Source organism: Engystomops pustulosus, chromosome 8 (assembly GCF_040894005.1).
Source record: "Engystomops pustulosus chromosome 8, aEngPut4.maternal, whole genome shotgun sequence".
Taxonomy (NCBI): domain Eukaryota; kingdom Metazoa; phylum Chordata; class Amphibia; order Anura; family Leptodactylidae; genus Engystomops; species Engystomops pustulosus.
The window spans coordinates 49,034,480-49,053,822 of NC_092418.1; the positions used below are offsets into that span (position 1 = coordinate 49,034,480).

At 42.2% G+C, this 19,343-nt stretch overlaps 1 protein-coding gene across 3 annotated transcripts in view; it reads right to left on the reverse strand.

Moving 5' to 3' along the window:
• TBCCD1 (TBCC domain containing 1) overlaps nt 1–19,305 on the reverse strand; it is a 33,205-nt gene extending 13,900 nt beyond the window's left edge. Inside the window, exons 1-4 of one of the 3 annotated variants that reach the window (XM_072120878.1) lie at nt 5,345–5,833; nt 4,170–4,325; nt 1,792–2,158; nt 727–913 (exon numbers count right to left, since the gene is read on the reverse strand). In XM_072120878.1, coding sequence (XP_071976979.1) covers nt 727–913; nt 1,792–2,158; nt 4,170–4,325; nt 5,345–5,680 — 1,046 coding nt within the window. In that variant the 5' untranslated portion in view covers nt 5,681–5,833. Of the gene's footprint in view, nt 1–726; nt 914–1,791; nt 2,159–4,169; nt 4,326–5,344; nt 5,834–19,035 lie in introns of those variants that run through there. The other 2 variants (XM_072120879.1, XM_072120877.1) reach the window with 2 other exon arrangements.
• Between the last annotated feature and the right edge of the window lie 38 nt (nt 19,306–19,343).

Below are 19,343 nucleotides of genomic sequence, written 5' to 3' on the forward strand. Positions count from 1 at the left end.
TTGTCCAGGAGCTCACAACCACCAGGGAACAATTGAAAGACTGCCTAAACTTAAAAGTGGCAAAAAATGATATGTTTTGCAAATATTTACATTATGCCCATGGAGATAAGGGCAACAAGCTTATGGCCCAGCTCATGAATAAGCAGAGATCAAATCAGTATATTAAATCCAAAGCTAAACCAGGCCAAACTATAGAAATTGGGTATCAAACTTTGAGGAGTTTTCATCATTTAATAATTGGTGACAGTTTAATTTTTGCCCAAAATAATGTGTTGTCAAAAAAAAAAAAAAAAAAAAAAAAATATACAACTTGTAAATTACATCTCCATTTTGTTTTAACCCCTGTGAAACATCTAAAGCCTCCTAACAACCTAGAAAAAAATAAAGGATGCATAAAAAGCCATGCTGAAAGTTACAAAAGTTATAATCTCCTATAATGACACAGGGCAAATAAAAAAAAAAAAAAAATCAGGCTTGGTCCTAAAATGGCTCAGACCTGAAGGGGTTAAAGCACAACTCCAATATATATTTTTTCCAGTTTTCTCCAATAATCTCTGGGAGCTACGTTCACCCATCGTTCTCCTATCTGTGGGGGTCTCATTACCAAGACCCCCACAATCAGCAAGTTAGGCTTTCATTCAGGTACAGCAGAGAAGCGTTTGTGGATTCCTTGTGTATACCTATTGTAGTTGCATGCATGTTAGTTATTTATAAGTATGACCTTACCTTAATGGAGATAGTAGATAGATAAAAGACTCATTACAGTGAGAGATTTTAACACGAGCTCCCACCAAAGTTTCGGAACTTTTAGCCAAAGTTTGTCTGTGTATATAACTCATGAGAACCATATGATTACCACGTGGCACTTTATAAACGTTGCAAACAATTTTAGCCTTTCTGTTTGAGCCGTCAACTACGTACAAAAAGAAATAAGATGGAAAAAATTAAAAAATAGGAGAGAAAATAAAAGTACAACAGACATAAGATATAACTGAATAAGGCAAACAATCAATGAACCATTATTTGAAGCCTGTCCTTAAAAATGTCTTAATGTTAGGTCTATATATCTGAAGTACAGCACAAGATAAATCACATCATGTCAATTTTGTTTTTCAAAGACTAGGCCAAAATCAAAAGCAGTGTGTGAAAAATTAAATACACCCTGCATGGTTGTTGATGTGAAATCAGAGTTGAGCTTTGTATACATAGACCAGCACAAGAGGTGCAGAGTGCTGAAAGATGTGCAGACCCAGTTTGATTATATATATATCACATATATACATACACACCGTATATACTAGAGTATAAGCCGACCCGACCATAAGCTGAGGCCTCTACTCTTACCACCAAAAACTGAGAAAACCTATTGACTCGATTATATGCCAAGGGTGGGAAATGCATTGGTCACAGCCTCCTGGTATACAGCCAGACAGCCCCCTGTTTACCCAGCACATATTAAAAAAAAAAAAAAAAAAAAAAAGTACACTCTCACTTTCCGGTGCCCCCCAATGCTCAGTGCGGCTCCTCGATGCTCCCGTCCCCGTTACAGCTCTCTGCTGTAACAGCGGCAGAGCGCATGGCCGCACCTCTGCCGGATAACACAGCAGAGAGAAGAGGAGCCGTGGTGACCGGAGCATCGGGAAGCCGGAAGGCGAGTATGTACGTTTATTTTTTTTTTTATAGACTCATGTATAAGCAGAGGTGGGGGCTTATACACAAGTATATACAGTGTATTATATACACACACACACACATATATACATATATTTAAAAACAAATAACATTTCTTACCAAGTTGTGCCCATGCCAATTTCCTTCCAGACTTAATGCATGCAGACATTCCAAATGAATTCACTACAAAGCATTCCTTTATCCAGGCCTGTAACTTTTTAAGGGAGAAGGTTTCACTTGTCTTTGAGTAGCCGCTAGCGTTTTGCAATGGGTGCCAAAGGGCCAGATCAATAAAAGAATGGACAGTTCTGCTTTTGTCCACTGTTCCTTCAAGAAGAAAACCAAGAGATTGAGCCGCTTCAAGAGATAAAAGACTACAGTGACTGGAATGAGAAGATTTAGTGAGCTGGTCAGGATCCAGAAGCAATTCCAAAAGATAAGGTAGATGATTCTGTATAAATGTGTGATGGCCATAGTCATCCCAGTTCTAAGGAATGAAAATAGGATTCCATTAATTAGATTTCATAAAACCAACACACCCAAACCAAAATAAACAGATACCATGACCATGAAATGCTAGTTAAACATAGAATGTTATCAGAGATAGAAGGTTTTTTTTACTCTTTAGTTTCCTAAAATATGACAAGAACGTAATATTATAATTAAAGGAAATCTACTATTTTAAAAAAGTAAAAAAACATCTACAGATACTCACCTCCGCTCCTCTTCATCCCCGCGCTGGTCTTCTCTAAGCTTGACACGTCGGGATCACCTAGAAAAGAGTTTTAAAATGAGCACGGAGCTCGGGGGCTGCTAATTATGCCTCCTTCGTTACGTCACCTCCCTCTACAACACGGGAGAGCAAGGCATCTATCAAGCATTTGCATAACGTCACCTTCCTCTCCCAGCATGGGCAGGGAGGTGCAGGGCGTGCATAATTAGCTCTAAATTATAACTCTTTTCTAGGTGATCCAAGCTTAGAGAATACAAGTGATCAAGATAAAGATGGGTGTTAGTTGGGTACATGTTTTTTTTTTTTTTTTTTTTTTTAACTTTTTTTAAAATGGTAAATTTTCTTAACCTCTTAGAGACCAAGCTAATTTGTGACTTGAACAAGGCCTTTTTTTTTTTACAAAACCAACATGTGTCACTTTATAAGGCTTTAACTTACCCAAGTGTTTTTGAGTTCATTTTCTCGTGACTTCAAGTTAGTGAAAAATTTAGGCTACATTCCTACGTTGCCCGCTGTACTGTAGCACGGCGGGCACACGGCAGCGCGCGGGGAGAGGAGGAGAGCGCTGCTCACCCCCGCCCCTCTCCATAGGAACATATGGCGCACGGTGCCGTAACACGGGAAAAGATAGGACATGTCCTATCTTTTCCCGGGCTAAGGAGCGGTACGGTGCCGCACGTGTGCTGCTCCGTACCGCTCTTGTACGGTGCCGTGAGCCCATAGAAGTGTATGGGGGACGTATATCGGCCGTATATACGTCCCCCATACATGAGCGTGAATGTAGCCCTAGGTTGATATATTTAGCATTTATTTATGAAAAAAAGGTGAATTTGGTAAAAAATTTTTAAAAAAGTAACTATTTTCAAAATTCTAAACTGATAGTCTTATTGCCAAAATGAGTTGCTAACTAATATTTAGCATATCTCAGCTTTATGTGGGCATCATTTTATAAGTGTCCTTTTGTTTTATTACAATGCTAGAAAGATCACAAATCTGACAGCATTCTCTCAAATCTTTAAGAAAGTGGCATCTTGGTTACATTTTGTAATGCGATCGCATGTTGAGGCAAGATAACATTTCCTCCATGTTGAGTTAATGTGTGGGAAACACAATGGGGTAAATTTACTTACCTGGTCCTGTCTTGATCCCCGATTCGGACGGTCCAAAGAAGATGAAGCCCGGCGCGATTCACGAAACCCGACGAAAATGTGCTCTGTGGACACTTAGTAAATGAGCCCCATTGTTACTAAAACATGATCAAGAGTGGAGCCTTTGAAATGCGTTTCAAAAAGCAACCAAAAAGCCACGTGTGAACGTGGCCTCAGGCACCACAAACCCTTATCCCGGAGAATTTGTAACTGTAGTATAGGGGGCATTTTAAACCTCTTGCTACTGTTTTTCCATTTTGCCTGAGAGCTTGTTTTCTGCGTAACAAATTGTACTTCCTAGTGACGGTACTTTATATTCCATGCCATGTACTGGGAAGTGGAAATAAAATTCAAAATTCGGTAAAAGAATAACCGCAATCACGCTATATTCTTGTGGGCTCTGTTTTTACATAATATATTATATAAAAAAATAAAAAATAGAAATCGCTAATCGGAAAATGTCACAACACTAGAATTTTTTGCCAATCCCAGGTACATGGCAGAGGATGTTAAATTGTGCCAGTAGAAAGTACAATTTGTTTTGCAGATAACAAGCACTTATATAGATTTGTAAATAGGAAATATCAAAAAGATATGGTTTTAGAGTGTGGTTTTACCTTATTATGAAAGTTTGACTGCCCAGCCAAGTCAGGAGTAGGTGATCTTGCTCTAGGACTCGGCCATTCATCCCCAATCAGAGAAGTCCTTAGAGAGACCTTATTAATTTGTTGTATGTATAGAAAAAGTAGGAACTGCAAGGTATCCACCGAGAGCTGTAGAAGAAAAACGTAGCATTAAAGTGGGTATGCCCCACTTACAGGGAAAAATTTGTTTTGCAAGTGAAAACAATTCCATTTAACACCTACGGGATGCAGTATACAAATTGTAATATTTTTTCACAATACATTCATTTTGGGTGGAAATTTAAACAATTACAATGGATTAAATGAAAAAAGGCTCCACAAAGTTTGATACCCAATTTCTCTCAAGTACACCGGTACCCTATATGTGGTGGTAACCTGCTGTATGGGTGCACGGCCGGGCATAGAAGAGAAGGAGGCGCCATCCAGATCAGATTTGGTACTCCACGCCCCTGTAGCCTCTGCAGTCTCACCTCCCGGCGCGTCCCCACGGTGCTCTTCAGCCCATGGCCACACATGTGCGATAACGTCTGGTTCTTCTTTGGAGCCCCGGCAGTGTGCTGGATGTTATTGTGCATGTGTGGGCACATGCTAAAGAGCAGAAGAGTGCTGTGGGCATGCGCCAGGATGTGAGGCGTCAGAGGTGTGAAGTAGCCTTAGCTCCCAGCACTCACACGTTCTGCTAGATTTGTGTTCATAACTGTGTTCATTGGGTTGAGGAAACACATGCAATCTGTAACCAGGTCCCGGTGTCTTGTATTGTTTAAAACCGGGTCCTGGTTATCGATCGCATGCATTTCCCTCGAAACGCATATGCGATTGGTGCCAAGACCCGCCCCCTGTGCGCTAGCGGAACGTGTGACCACGGTCTTACGCCCCGTTGTCTCTCATGTTCATGTACATAAACAAAAGATAAAGTTTTTATCTAGTTAGAGAAAAAAAAAAAAAGAACAGAGAAAGGGCTCTGCCATCAGGAATCCCTCAGTTACTGTATTCCTGCTGGTAGGTTTCCTTTCATGATATCTCGCTGCTGTGAATATGCAGCAGTCAGGGTTCATACAATTCATGTCTATTCCCACAGGCAGTTACTATGAGATGTCATGGACGTCCCACACACTGTGCTGTACACCATTGGTGGTTTCCAGCATTACCTTGCTCTTAACCTTTTCGTATTCTTCTACAGAGGCGCAGCTGGAGACACGCTCAGCCCACTCCAGGCTCTTGTGGGGGCTCCGCTCAGTCAGGCTATGAAACGCTTCGTAGTACATCCAGGCGGTGTCCTCCAGCAGCTGCAGCTTCCCGCACGCTATGTGCCGCCACATCGCATAGCTGAGGCGCGGGTAGCAGCCTTCTGCAGAGCGGCTCCTCACGTAGGTTGCCATCTTCCGCAAGTAATGCATGTTAAATTTAGCCGGCGGAGGGCACTGCAGCGCCCCGATTAGGAACGGGTCTGTTTTCGCCCATATTTGAACTTTGTAAGCGTCCATGGCCACTGTGACCGGCACAACTTCAGCACCTTCCGCCTAAAATGACGAAACCGCTGACGTTACGGCAGGCGTCATAACACACAGCCATGGAAACCAGGACATGTGGGCGGAGCGCGGCCCGGAGGAGAGGGGAATGCCGAACTGTGGCCACAAACAGAGAAAGCGCGGGAGATACAGCCGATGTAGGGTTAGGATTTCATTTAGAAGGATAATGACCCGCCTGGAAAGTAACTCTACTACTGGACTCAAGTCTGTTAGTCCGCCATTATTATCAATGTAGGTAACATTGCAGGTAGCTGTATAGCGTTCATGTGAGAAGGGTAAGTCCACTTTCAGTAAATATTTGATATTGTTTGTGTGAGGAAAATATATCCAATTTTCCAGTATACTTTCTGTATCAATTCTTCACGGTTTTCTCGTTCTCTGCTTGCTGTCCTGCTATAGAAAGCTATTTTTTTTCTTCTATTGGATAGAAATCTGTCTGTGATGTGATGGAGGTGCATGTGCAGGAGCCATTATTATCACACAGCTCCTGTAATGATAACGGCTCGTGCACCTGCATGTCCGTCACATGGACAGTTTTCTATCCACTGGATATAAGCACTGAAGCTTTCTATAGCAGGACAGCAAGCAGAGATCTGGAAAACTATAGGGAATTGATACAGAAAGTATATTAGAAAATTGTATAACTTTTTTCCTTATACAAACCATATCAAAATTTGCTGAAAGTGGACAACCCCTTTACGACGCTAAACAACACTACTTCCCTGGGATAGGTTAAGTGGTAAGTTAAACAATCTAGACAAAAAGTGGCGGACTTAGACATTTATTGAACTTCCAGTCCAATGATGGACAATAATCAATGAGCCTGTCATTATTAGGGTACATTCACACAGCGGTATGCCCGCATGCTCTATCTTTTTGCGGTGTGCGGGCCGGATCGGTGCCACCATGTGCGCCGCTATTGCCGTCTATGGGGACGTATTTGCGGCCGCATGTATGTCCCCGCAGACGGCCATGTGAATGTGCCCTTATGGTGTAGAATTGACTTTCCAGGATGGTCATTATTTTTATAAATGGTTGACTTTTATACAAAAAAAACAAGACTTTGAAAATCAACGAACTGTTTAGTTAGCATTTTCAGCTTTTAATCTACCATATATACTCGAGTATAAACAGAGTGGGTAGTTTTCAGCACAAAAATTATGCTGAAAAACTTGGCTTATACTTGGGTATATACGGTTGATAAGACCAGCTGCACATAAAACCTGATTATTATTAGGGATATCAGCTACAATACTGATTTTAGGTGCATGGACCCAGCACAAATGTTGTCATTTATACCATATTTTAGTATGCATTGTACAAATATCTTTTTAAAAATTAATTAACATTAACTAATATTTTTTTGGATCAGTTTTATTGAGGAAGTTTACAAATGGTGCATTTGCAATCTTATTTTCCCACTTGTTAAAACTATAGTTTTTTTTCTTAAAGGAAACCTACCACTTCGGGTAGGGCTTATAAGCTGGACATGCCGTGCACCAGCTCAGGGTGAGCTGGTGCCGGCGCTCATCTCCGTTATGTTTTTAAATAGTTTTAAAGTGTTTTAACAGTTTATTAATGTTTATATCCTTACTGGCTTTCCCGCACCAGGGTCCGCGCTTGGCGCACCATGCGCGCTACCACTTTCTATTCAGATGCACGCACGGTCGCGCGCATGGTGCGCCGAGCGCAGACCCCGGTGAAGGAAAGCCAGTAAGGATATAAACATTAATAAACTGTTAAAACACTTTAAAACTGTTTAAAAACATAACGGAGATATGCGCCGGCACCAGCTCTCCCTCTCTTGCCGGCATGCACGGCAAGTGGTAGGTTTCATAGTATCATAGTATATAAGGCTGGAAGGAGACGCAAGTCCATCAAGTCCAACCTTGAAGAATTAAATAAATGTTTTATCCCCATAACCCGTGATATTTTTTCTCTCCAGAAAGTCATCCAGGCCTCTCTTGAACATGTACATAGAGTCCGCCATAACAACCTCCTGCGGCAGAGAGTTCCATAGGCTCACTGCTCTTACAGTAAAGAACCTTTGTCTATGGTGATGGTAGAATCGCCTCTAGGCGTAGAGGATGCCCCCTTGTCCTGGTCACAGGCCTAGGTATAAAAAGATCTTTGGAGAGATCCTTGTACTGTCCGTTCAGGTATTTGTACATTGTAATGAGGTCTCCCCTCAGTCTTCTTTTTTCTAAACTGAATAATCCCAAATTTTGTAATCTGTCAGTGTATTCTAGTCCCCCCATTCCCCTAATAATCCTGGTTGCTCTCCTCTGCACCCGTTCCAGCTCTACTATATCCTTTTTATATACTGGTGCCCAAAACTATATTCCATGTGTGGTCTGACCAGGGATTTGTATAAGGGCAGAACTATGTCTTTATCATGAGAATCTATTCCTCTCTTGATACATCCCATTATTTTATTTGCTTTAGCAGCAGCCGCCTGGCTCTGGTCACTAAAATTAAGTTTACCATCCACCAATACCCCCAAGTCCTTTTCAGCTTCAGTTTTACTAAGTAATTGACCGTTTAGAACATAATTATACTTTTTGTTTCCATGGCCCAAGTGCATAACTTTACATTTATCTACATTAAACCTCATCAACCATTTCTCTGCCCATCCCTCAAGCTTCCACAAATCCCTCTGTAATGCTAAACTATCGACCTCAGTATTTATTACTTTACACAGCTTAGTATCATCTGCAAATATTGAAACTTGACTGTGTAAACCCACTACAAGGTCATTAATAAAAATATTAAAAAGAAGTGGCCCCAATACTGACCCCTGTGGCACTCCACTGGTAACATCAACCCAATCTGAGAATGTGCCATTAATGACCACCCTCTGTTTTCTATCACTAAGCCAATTACTTACCCAGATACACAGATTTTCTCCTATTCCCAGCAGTCTCATTTTATGTACCAACCTTTCATGTGGCACGGTGTCAAATGCCTTTGAAAAGTCCAGATATACAACATCCACAGCATCCCCCAGATCCAGTCTTGAACTTACCTCCTCGTAGAAACCAATCAGATTAGTCTGACAGGACCGATCTCTCATAAACCCATGCTGACGCTGGGTTATAAGGTTGTGCACAGTGAGATACTCCAGGATAGCATCTCTAATAAACCCCTCAAATATTTTCCCCACCACAGCAGTTAGACTTACGGGTCTGTAGTTTCCAGGATCGCTATTTGATCCTTTTTTGTATATTGGTACCACATTCGCTATGTGCCATTCCTGTGGAACATAACCAGTCCTCAGTGAATCTTCAAATATTAAAAATAACGGTCTGTCTATCACCGTACATAATTCATGCAGAACCCGGGGGTGTATGCCATCTGGCCCAGGTGATTTATCTATCTTAGTGGTTGCGAGGCGGCGCCGTACCTCTTCCTGGGTTAAACTGTTGACATTATAACAAGAATTTACATTATTCCTCATTGTGTCTTCCACCAGGGGATTTTCCTGGGTAAAGACAGTTGAGAAGACGACATTCAGTAGATTTCCTTTAAAACAACTGATAATCTTCAATACCCATAGCAATATTGCACATTTGTTACCTTCCCGTGAATGATGCCCCATACAGTTTTATCATATATCTTTTTTTATTCTCTGATGCGAGTGGTTTTGCTAAAAAAAAAACAATTATAAAATGCTGTACATAAACACGTTACACTAGTGATGGGTCTTTCACAAACAAGCCAGAGCAGAGAGCCGACTACTTCACATCAACGACCAGAGTCAGCGCCACGCAGTAAGACAATAGATCACCTAACTCTGCCACTAATCGGCTTACCACATCCCCTTTAATCGGTTTAAGAGTGGTGTGGTTCGACTTACTGGCCGGAGGCTCCTTATTATACATTTAATATAGATCCATTCAGAAGCCAGAAAACTCGGCTCTACTTAGTGAGCGGAACCTAATGATCCAGCTCGCTGAGAAGAGGTGGACTTCCCATCACTACATAACAAGAGCTTCCTGAGCTGGATGACTCATACACAGCATTTTGGGGATGATGCAGCGATTGATGACTTCTGCCTGTCAGGGACAATACAGCGATGACATATTTTCAACTTATGATGGGCAGGACAAGGCTGGTGCATAATTAGGGTGAAGAGAAGCATGAGAGCAATATAGCTTCATTATTTTTTTTTGTATCCCCATGATCACACCGACCAAAAGAATAAAGTAGACATGCCATTTGGGGTGCACCTTAAAATCCAAGACCACAAGAAAACGCTGCAAATGTGTTTTTTTTCCATCAATTTCACTGCATTTAGAATTTTTTTACCGCTTCCCAGTACATGGCATGGAATATTAAATACAGTCACTAGGAAGTACAATTTGTTATGCAGGAAACAAGCCCTCACACAGCTCTCTCTACATGAAAATATTAAAAAGCTATAGATTTTTCAAGGTGGGGAGTGAAAAATGGAAATGCAAAAATTAAAAAGGGTCTTGGCATTAAGGGGTTATGGCTGCGTTCACATGTGGTGTTTACATTGCATTTTGAACCACTATAGTTTTATATTGGTTCAAGGAGAAGAGATGAGATTTGCCTAATTACATTGCTATTATCATTTTCATTTACAAAAAAAAATGTTAACTGGCGCGCTAACAATGTGTTAACATATAAATTTTTAACCCCTTAAGGACGCACTTTTACAGCTTAAGGCTCGGCCCCATTTTTTGAATTCTGACTTGCGTCGCTTTATATAGTAACACTGTTACTTATCAAAGTGATTCTGAGACAGTTTTTTCCACATGTTGTACTTCGTTTTAGTGGTAAATGTTGGCTGATCATTTTTTAAAAAATTCATCATTTTTTCTTTTTTTGGAAAATAAAGGCAAAATTTAACTTTTTTGAAATTCGAAATCATTACATTTTCAGGTAGATAGATTTACCACCTAAATAAGTTGCTGAATAACATTGTCTACTTTATATTTTCATCATTTTTGAAATGTCTGGATAATATATTTTGATGTCACGCGGCTTAAAAATCGAATATCGGTTTTCTGTATTTTCAGAATTTACTCTTTTGCGGATAAATACAGTTTTGAATGAAATTTTACATATTTAACATCAAAACCCCCTATATAACCAACCCATTTTCAAATCTGCACCCCTCAAACTATCAGAAACAGCATTTACGAAGATTGTTAACCCCTTGAGATTTTCATAGTAATTGAATCAAAATGAAGGTGACATTTTTGTCAGCTATACGTTCATTTAGCCCTAAAATGTACACATTTCCAAAAGATAAAAACACAAAACTCGCCATACAATTTATTCTGTAGTTTCTCCCAAGTACAGAGACCCCCCCTCATGTGGCCGTTACCTGTTTTATGGGCGCACAGCGAGGCGCAGGAGGCAAGCAGGGACCTGCAGCGGCCAGGATTTTAGTTTTCTCATTGGTCCCTTTTGTGGGCTATAACATTTTTGCTTTTTCATTATTAGGGCCATGTAACGGCATTTTTTTTGCGGGATGAGATGCTTTTTCCAGTGTTTCCATTTTGGGGTTGGTACCCCCTATTGTTGAAAGGGGCAGGAGTTTTTTAGGACAGGAGTAGCTTCAATTCTGTACTGGATTTCTAACTTTTTTTTTGGTATTCACTATATAGCCTAATAATCATGATATCTTTATTCTATGGGTCAGTACAATTACGGGTATACCAAACGTGAATATTTTTTCTTACGTTAAATAAAACTCTAATGTGGGAAAAATCTATCATTTTTGCATTGCCGTCTTTCAAGTGGCACAACATTTTTATTTGGGGTTTGTGTTATAATTTAGACTTTTTTTGTTATATGTCTCTTTATATGTTATGGGGCTTATGGGCATTTTAATTGATTTAATTATTACTTTATTTTTTTTTTACTTGTTCAACCATGCAACATGAACAAGCAATCATCTGATGCAAACAAAACCATGCAAACAAAAGCCCACAACCTGCTCTGTCAAATAAAAAATACTAAAGTTATACCGCTGCAAAAATGGCGATGCAGCGCAATTTTACTTATGACGTCAGTAATGTTCCTGACAACCATCCATTTTTTTTCCTCACAGTCCAGAGGGGTTTCGCTGCCCCCCTAGTTCCATGTTCGGTACTACTGGCTGGTCGATCTAGACCAGTCAATAGTAGCAATATTCGTCACAAGGGACCCAACTGAGATTAATGGGAGCAACACGGCGATAATTGCTGCTGTCTAGGCAGCACCAATCATCGGTTGAAGGGGTCTGTTGGCATCATGCCATCTCCCAGAGAGCTCTGATTGACTGATCTGTGCACTCACTACTGGAGAAGGGTTACCACCTGCATGTGGATAACTTTTATACCAGCGTTCTACTATTCCAATCTCCGTTCCAGAGTTACTATAGTGTACTGTATGCTAAAAACCAGAGAGGTGTCCCTGGTTCCCCTGTTAGGCAGCCACTTAGAAAATGGGGACATTGAAGTAGTCTGCAATCAGAACATGGTGTTTGTCAATTATAAAAGGGATGTCCTTGTTCTGACCACAATTCATGAGGACTCCACCAACACCCCTGTACGAGGTACCACCACCACTGCCCCCAAGCCAGGCCGCATCAAGGCTTACAATAAATAAATGGGTGGGTTCCATCAGATTAGGTGCTGAAGCTGTACAGTGCCCAACGGAAATCAAAGATATGGTACAAAACGCTGGCCGTATACATTGTGCAGATGGCACTGTACAACTCTTATAGTTCCAATGTGTAGGTCATGCCGTATCATTTCTCCATTTTCAAGTGGCGTGATTAGGGAACTAATATTTGAACAAGAAGGCCAAAGCCCTAGTACAGTGATGGCTAACCTATGGCACGGGTGCCAGAGGTGGCACTCGGAGGCCTTTCTGTGGGCACTCAGGCCATCACCAGAGATGACTCCAGGTATCTTCCTGCAGTCCCAGACAGCCCAGGACTTGCTGTGCACAGAGCTATTTTAAAGTGACAGTTCTACCTGGGACTATTTTCTGCTTTATTGGTGTCCTCAGGGGCTGGTATTAATGAAAGCTGTGACAGAGAAGGGAGTATAAATCACAAAGTAAATTTCTGTGTTGGCACTTTGCGATAAATAAGCAGGTCTTTGTTGTAGTTTGGGCACTCGGTCTCTAAAAGGTTTGCCATCACTGGCCTACTACCTCCGGATTAGATGTCCCCCGTGTTTTGCTGGGACAACATTTTCATGGTGAATTCCTCAAGTCTGCTTCTAAGGGAAGGAGTCTGTTCCAAAAAGGGGGTTAGGGAGGACACTATATAGTACTACAAGACCTGCGAGAACTCCAGTGACAAAATTCTTGTTGGTCCCCTGGTATTTTCCACCACCTTATACGCAACACATTCCCAATTTACGTCCAACCTTAGTTGTGAATTCATTTTAGTAAAAGGAATTAATGAAATAACTGTTAGGTCAAAATGCTCCCTATACCCCTCGATTATTTCCTTGAGGGATGTAGTTTGCCAACAAGGGTCACTTGTTGGTTTAATTTTTTTTCCCCTCATGCCTCTGGAATCGTTAGCATATGGTGCTTTATCATTGTGGAGCCCCGTTATATTTTCTGGCTAGCATTTAGGATTACATGTTGCGTCCTACTCATGTTAGGAAACATGCTTCCTAATCAGAGAATTGACATTTCAACCGAACTTGAAGTATTTCCAGAATAATTGCAATCTCCATCTTGGGCATTTATTGCACATCATATTTGGAAACAACCTGTATGTTCAAAATGCTCACTACAACCCTTGTATTACTCTACAGCAGATATATCACCTTGCTAAATTCTCCAAGGGGTGTGCATCCCTCTTTCCCGCTACTGTGTGCCCATACAACATTTTATAGTCACATGTAGGGTGGTTTTACAAATATTCGGGGATTATTTCATCATTCCTTGTGGATTACAAAAATTAGGGGTAAAAGTCACCTTTATGGGAAAAATGGTGTCATTTGTTGGGGTTCTCATAAGTTTTGTACCACTAGGGCTCTCCAAATGCATACTGACACATGTAAAGGATTTCTGTCAAATTTGGCTTCTAAAAGGCATTTTATCTGCACATTGTCACGCATGCCCCTGCGAACCATGTTCCGGGTCCCAGGCACACCCGTTACACCTCCCTGTGCCCCCAGAGCTCTGCAGATTAGCTTACCACGTCGCGCTCCAGTGACGGTATCCTCGCTCCATGTGTGCATCCCAGCCTCCTAAAGAGCGAGCCAGCTATCTAAGATTTAAAGGGCCAGGGCACCAATGATGGCCGACCGCATTCCCAAATAAATATCCCAACCTCTTCCCATGCCCCCTGCCGAATCTTCGTGCCTTGTGCCTTAGAGAAAGCTTGCTACTGATGTCCCTTGCATTTATGGTGATTTCCTGTCGGGACCTCGGCTCCATTCCTGACTTCGCTCCAATGCTGCCAGTCCTGTGGAGCGACCTGGTGGTACCACACCGCAGCAAGTCCAACCCACTTTGCGGCAAGCACCATGGCAGGTTTCGGCTTACGCCATTGTCCGCGGTGGTCCAGTGGGTCCACTACCCCTGGTTCCTGACACTGTCATCCTGAACCGCTTCTTCTGGCAGCTACCACCTCCTGCGGCAGATTCCTCTGACATCTATGAAGTAAAAGAGGTTCTGGATATGAAGTCAGTTAAAGGGAAGCGGTTGTTTCTTGTAGACTGGAGGGGGTGTGCCTCCCTGTGCTCCCGGAGCTCTGCAGATTCACTTACCTCGCCTCGTTCCAACGACGGTCTCCTCCCTCCATCACGCGCGTCCCCGTCTTTTAGGGTGCGTGCGCGCCAGCCGTCTGAGATCAAAATGGCCCACGCACCAATGATTGGTGCTTGCCTGTCGCTTTCCCAGATAGAGAGGAGGAGGGCCGGGGACTTGAGGGGGACACGGGTCCGCCCACAACGTGGGTCGCGGGAGCACCCGTGACAGTCAATTCTATACTCGGGAAAAATAGTTTTACACATTTCTGGGGTTGTTTCACCTTTTGACTAAAAATTACATTTTTGGGGAAAATTTCCGCCCACCCACTCTGTTGTAGTCCCGGTCCTCCATAGTGATCAGCGGTGTACTTCTTTTTGGCCATGTGTGGCGGCTACTTTATACTGCTGGGGCATCTGTATGGGCCACTATATACTTCTGGGGTATGTGTGGGGGCCACTATATACTGCTGAGGCACCTGTAGGGTCCCTACATACAACTGCGCCATGTGTGGGGGCTACTATTTACTGATGGGCACATGTGGATGCCACTATTTACTGCTGGGCGCGTGTAGGGACTACCTGCAGAGCTGGCGCCAGCACTGGGCATACCCAGGAAAGTGCTGAGACCCAGAGCTTCTGGGGGAGCCCACCTTAGGTTGTACATAAGGAATCCAGGGGGGTGAGGGGGCTGTATCTATTGAATCCATAGGGGATGAGGGGGATGTTTAGTATGATAAACCAGGGAATATTTTAGGGAACAGAAGTTTTAGTTTCAGAATTTTCAATGCCACCATGTGAGTTCACTGCAAAGGGGCCCACTGAGACTCTGTTTCAGTGGGGCTTACTAAAACCTGGAGCCAAACTGGATGGCACTATAGAAATAATTATTATTGGTTCTGGATCCTGCATCTTTGTAATAATATTGGCATATGACTGTAACCATGTTATATCTTTAGGTTTTTTTTCTATGCATTAAATGCAAGATCATTTAAAAAGGCCATAATCTCTTTACAATATCTCTCAATCCCCGGCCAAAACTACCACCCTAGTCATGGCAAGTTGCGTCCCGAGGTTCTGGAAAATCTCCAGTTGCTCACCCATCAGGGGGAAGCATCCATGCTGATAACCTGAACAGACTCACCCATTCAGGGGCGGTCTACATCCATTAGTCCGCTGCAGATTAGCTCCCGGAAGGGATAGGGTGTGAAGGCGCTCCCCGACGAGGAAGGCAGGGCCAGCAGACCTGCAATTGCGCCCACAGGACCAGTGAGAAGTCCACTGTCTGGCTAGATGCTTGTAGCACCCAGAAGAGGAAAAACTACATTCCTGTAATATGTACACATCGTACGACTAGGAGGCAAGAGAGGTTAGAGTGAGGGCACGTTTTTTGAGGCGTTTTTGACGCATTCCATAGGCTTCAGCCTCAATCACACGCTAAGGTGCAATTGTGTTTCCACTGCATCTGCTAAAACACAATGTAATCTCAGCATGTGATTAACCCCTTCCCGCTCTGCGTCAGATATATCGGACGCTGAGCGCAGTGAATTAGCGCTCAGCGTCCGATATATCGGACACAGACCCGATGGCAGTTCAGCTCAAGATCTGAGCCGAACCAGCATCGGAAAACACAGGGTGCTGGCACCACAGTGTAACAACCGCGGTCGGAGTGGGCTCCGATCACGGGTGCTTAACTCGTTAAATGCCGCGGTCAGTGCAGCTGTGGCATCTAACATGCCTCTGGATGGGTCTTTCCCCCACGATCGGCCCCCATAACCGTTTTCGGGGGGCGCCGATCGTTGTTATGGCAGTGCTGGGGTCCCCAGCACTGCCTGCAAGAACTGGCGGTAAGATGGCATCTATGACGTCATCTTACTGGCACAGTGCCAGCCTATGCATCAGTATTGCCGAGTATTATTATTCAAAAATTGTTCAATAAAAAATAAAGAAATCAATAAAAATGCCCAAAAGCCTCAAAACATAGAACGCAAAAAAGTCTAAATCATAACACAAACCCAACATATATAGTATCACCACGTCCGTAACAACTCGTAGAATAACAGTAAATAATTATTGAACCCGCACGATGAACGTCGTAAAAAAAAAATCCAAAAATGAGGATTTTTACCTATTCAATTCCACAAAAAATGCTATAAAAAGTTATCAAAAATACATATGTACTCCAGAATGATACTGGTGTAAAGTACAACATGTCCCACAAAAAAAACAAGCCATCAACCAGCTATGTAGCCAAAATAGTAACAATGTTATGCCACTTGGAAGATGGCAATACAAAAATGATAGATTTTTCCCCACATTAGGGTTTTATTTGACAAATTTAGTAAAACGTAACAAGAAATATTCATGTCTGCTATCCCTGTAATCGTATGGACCAGTAGGAGATACCAACCGCAAAATGGTAACACTGGAAGAAGCATCTCATCCCATAAAAAATGCCATTACATGGCCCCAATGATGAAAAAGCGAAAATTTTATAGCCTACAAAAGGAATGAGGAAACTAAAATCCTGGCAGCTACAGGGCCATAAAACGAGTTACGGCCTCATGTGGGGGGTCTCTGCACTCGGGAGAAATTATAGAACAAATTGTATGGTGGGTTTTCTCTTTTTATCTTTTGGAAATGTGTAAATTTTAGAGTTAAATGAACGTATAACCGGCACAATTTGACCAATCTAAATTTTACCTCCATTTTGATTCAATTACTAGGAAGATCTCAAGGGGTTAACAAACAAAAAAGCAGTTTCTGATAGCTTTTGGGGTGCAGATTTGAAAATGGGTTGATTATATAGGGGGTTTTGATGCTAAATATGTAAAATTTAATTCAAAACAGTATTTATTCCCAAAATAGTCAATTCTGAAAATCTGGAAAAGCGATATTCAATTTGTAAGCCGAGTGACATCAAAATAAATTATCCAGACATTTCAAAAATTATGTAAATGTAAGTAGACATATGGGAAATGTTATTCAGCAATTTATTTAGGTGGCAAATCTATCTGCCTGAAAACGCAATGATTTCGAATTTCATCTTTTTTTTTTTTTTAATAAATAAACGCAAAACTTATCAGTTAAAATTTACCACTAAAATGAAGTACAACATGTGGGGAGAAAACAATCTCAGTATCATTTTGATAAGTAACAGAAAGTTATAACCATATAAAGCGACGCAAGTCAGAATCCAAAAAATTGGAATGAGCCTTGAGCTACAAAATGGCTGCGTCCTTAAGGGGTTAAGGCTGAAGCCTTTGGAATGTGTCAAAAACACATCAAAAAATGCAACCGCAACACATCATGTGAAAGTGCCCTGTGAGAAGAGTCTTTGAAGTGAGGTTCTGTGAAGATGTAGAAAAGCTGTGAGTGAGAGGAGAATTTTAGGAACACTGGCAAGGTTATTTCACAAGGGCACTGCCTGACAAGACCCCATTGATTTCTGCAAGCAGTTGTAGGGTCCGACCTGCTTTAGATATAAAAAGAGAGCAGCCACAAGAATTACTTGTCCGAATAGAACAGCTGAGATCTATGGATGGTTCATTTTGGATGCCACAATAAGTAGTGCAGGAGAGGACTTACATAGCTGAGAAGGAAAAGCATAGCAACACCATCACCAGCCAGCCATTTACCAGCATGTAACCAAGTATTGTGCATCCACTTTATGGAAGAAGTACTTCAGTAAAGCAAGTCATCTGGTTTAGCACACGGCCTCTATTTCTCTATGTCCCTGGTGCAATACAATGCACTAGTGATGGGAATTACGGCTCTTCTTCAAGAGATGGAAGAAGAGCCGGCTCCGCTCCGCTCACTAAGAGCCGGCTCTTCTGGCTCCTGATCGGCACCATATTGAATAGGGAGCCTCAGTCCCGCCAACCCCCACTCTACTGAACTGAGACGATTAGGGGCGGGGTTAAGTGAGCCGACTCTCGCCGTTCACATGACAGAGCCAGGTCTTAGAATAGGTTCACACGTTCAGTTTTTAAGCTGCACTTTTCAAAGCCAGAAGTAGGTGTGGATCACAATGGGAATGTATAGAGAGAACATGTCACTGAGAGAAGCTGCTCCTCTTTTTTATCACTTCACTCCTGGTTTGGACATCAAAAACTGAAAAACGGAACATGTGAACACACCCCGAGGGCACGTTCCATACGTTCCAGCTGAGAGGTGATTTGCCCAATTATGTTACTGTTTACATTTGTTAACACAGTGTTAACACGTGTGTTAACAAAACAAATATGTTAGCATTGTTAACAAATGTGTTAACATCACATTTACAATGCGTTTTGTAAATGCAAATGTTAACAGTAATGCAATCAGGCAAATCACCTCACCTCAGCTGTTGTAAAAATGCAGGCCTGAGGTGAAAAAAAAGAAGAGTAGCACCTGCATCGTTTGGCCAGGGACACTATATACAGAGAGTGCTCCAGGGTAAACTACTACCACCATCACCAGTGCAGCCCCCTCATCATCAGTTACCTAAGCCCCCTGAGTTATAGCCACCCTGATATACCAACATTACAGCTGGTCACACGCCATCGGCCTCCCTGTCACTATAACCACCATCATCACCTCATTCCTCTGTCTGAGGTCCCTGCTGCTGATCAAACACCAATACACAAACGTTATATCCAACGTCATCCGTGGTGAACGTTTCACACGTAACGCTAATTTATCAGTCTAGCACCATATCTGTCTTCATACTACAGAAGAGAGCAACGTTTTTCTATTCCGTATAACGTTATGATAAAGTGATGCATTTTTTATCCGCCAGCATATGACTTGCTATTGGTAAATGCCATAAGGAAGACACGCAGCAACAACACGACTTGTTACCGTCAGTAACTCGCGCGTGTACAATGACGTTACGCTGCCCTTTG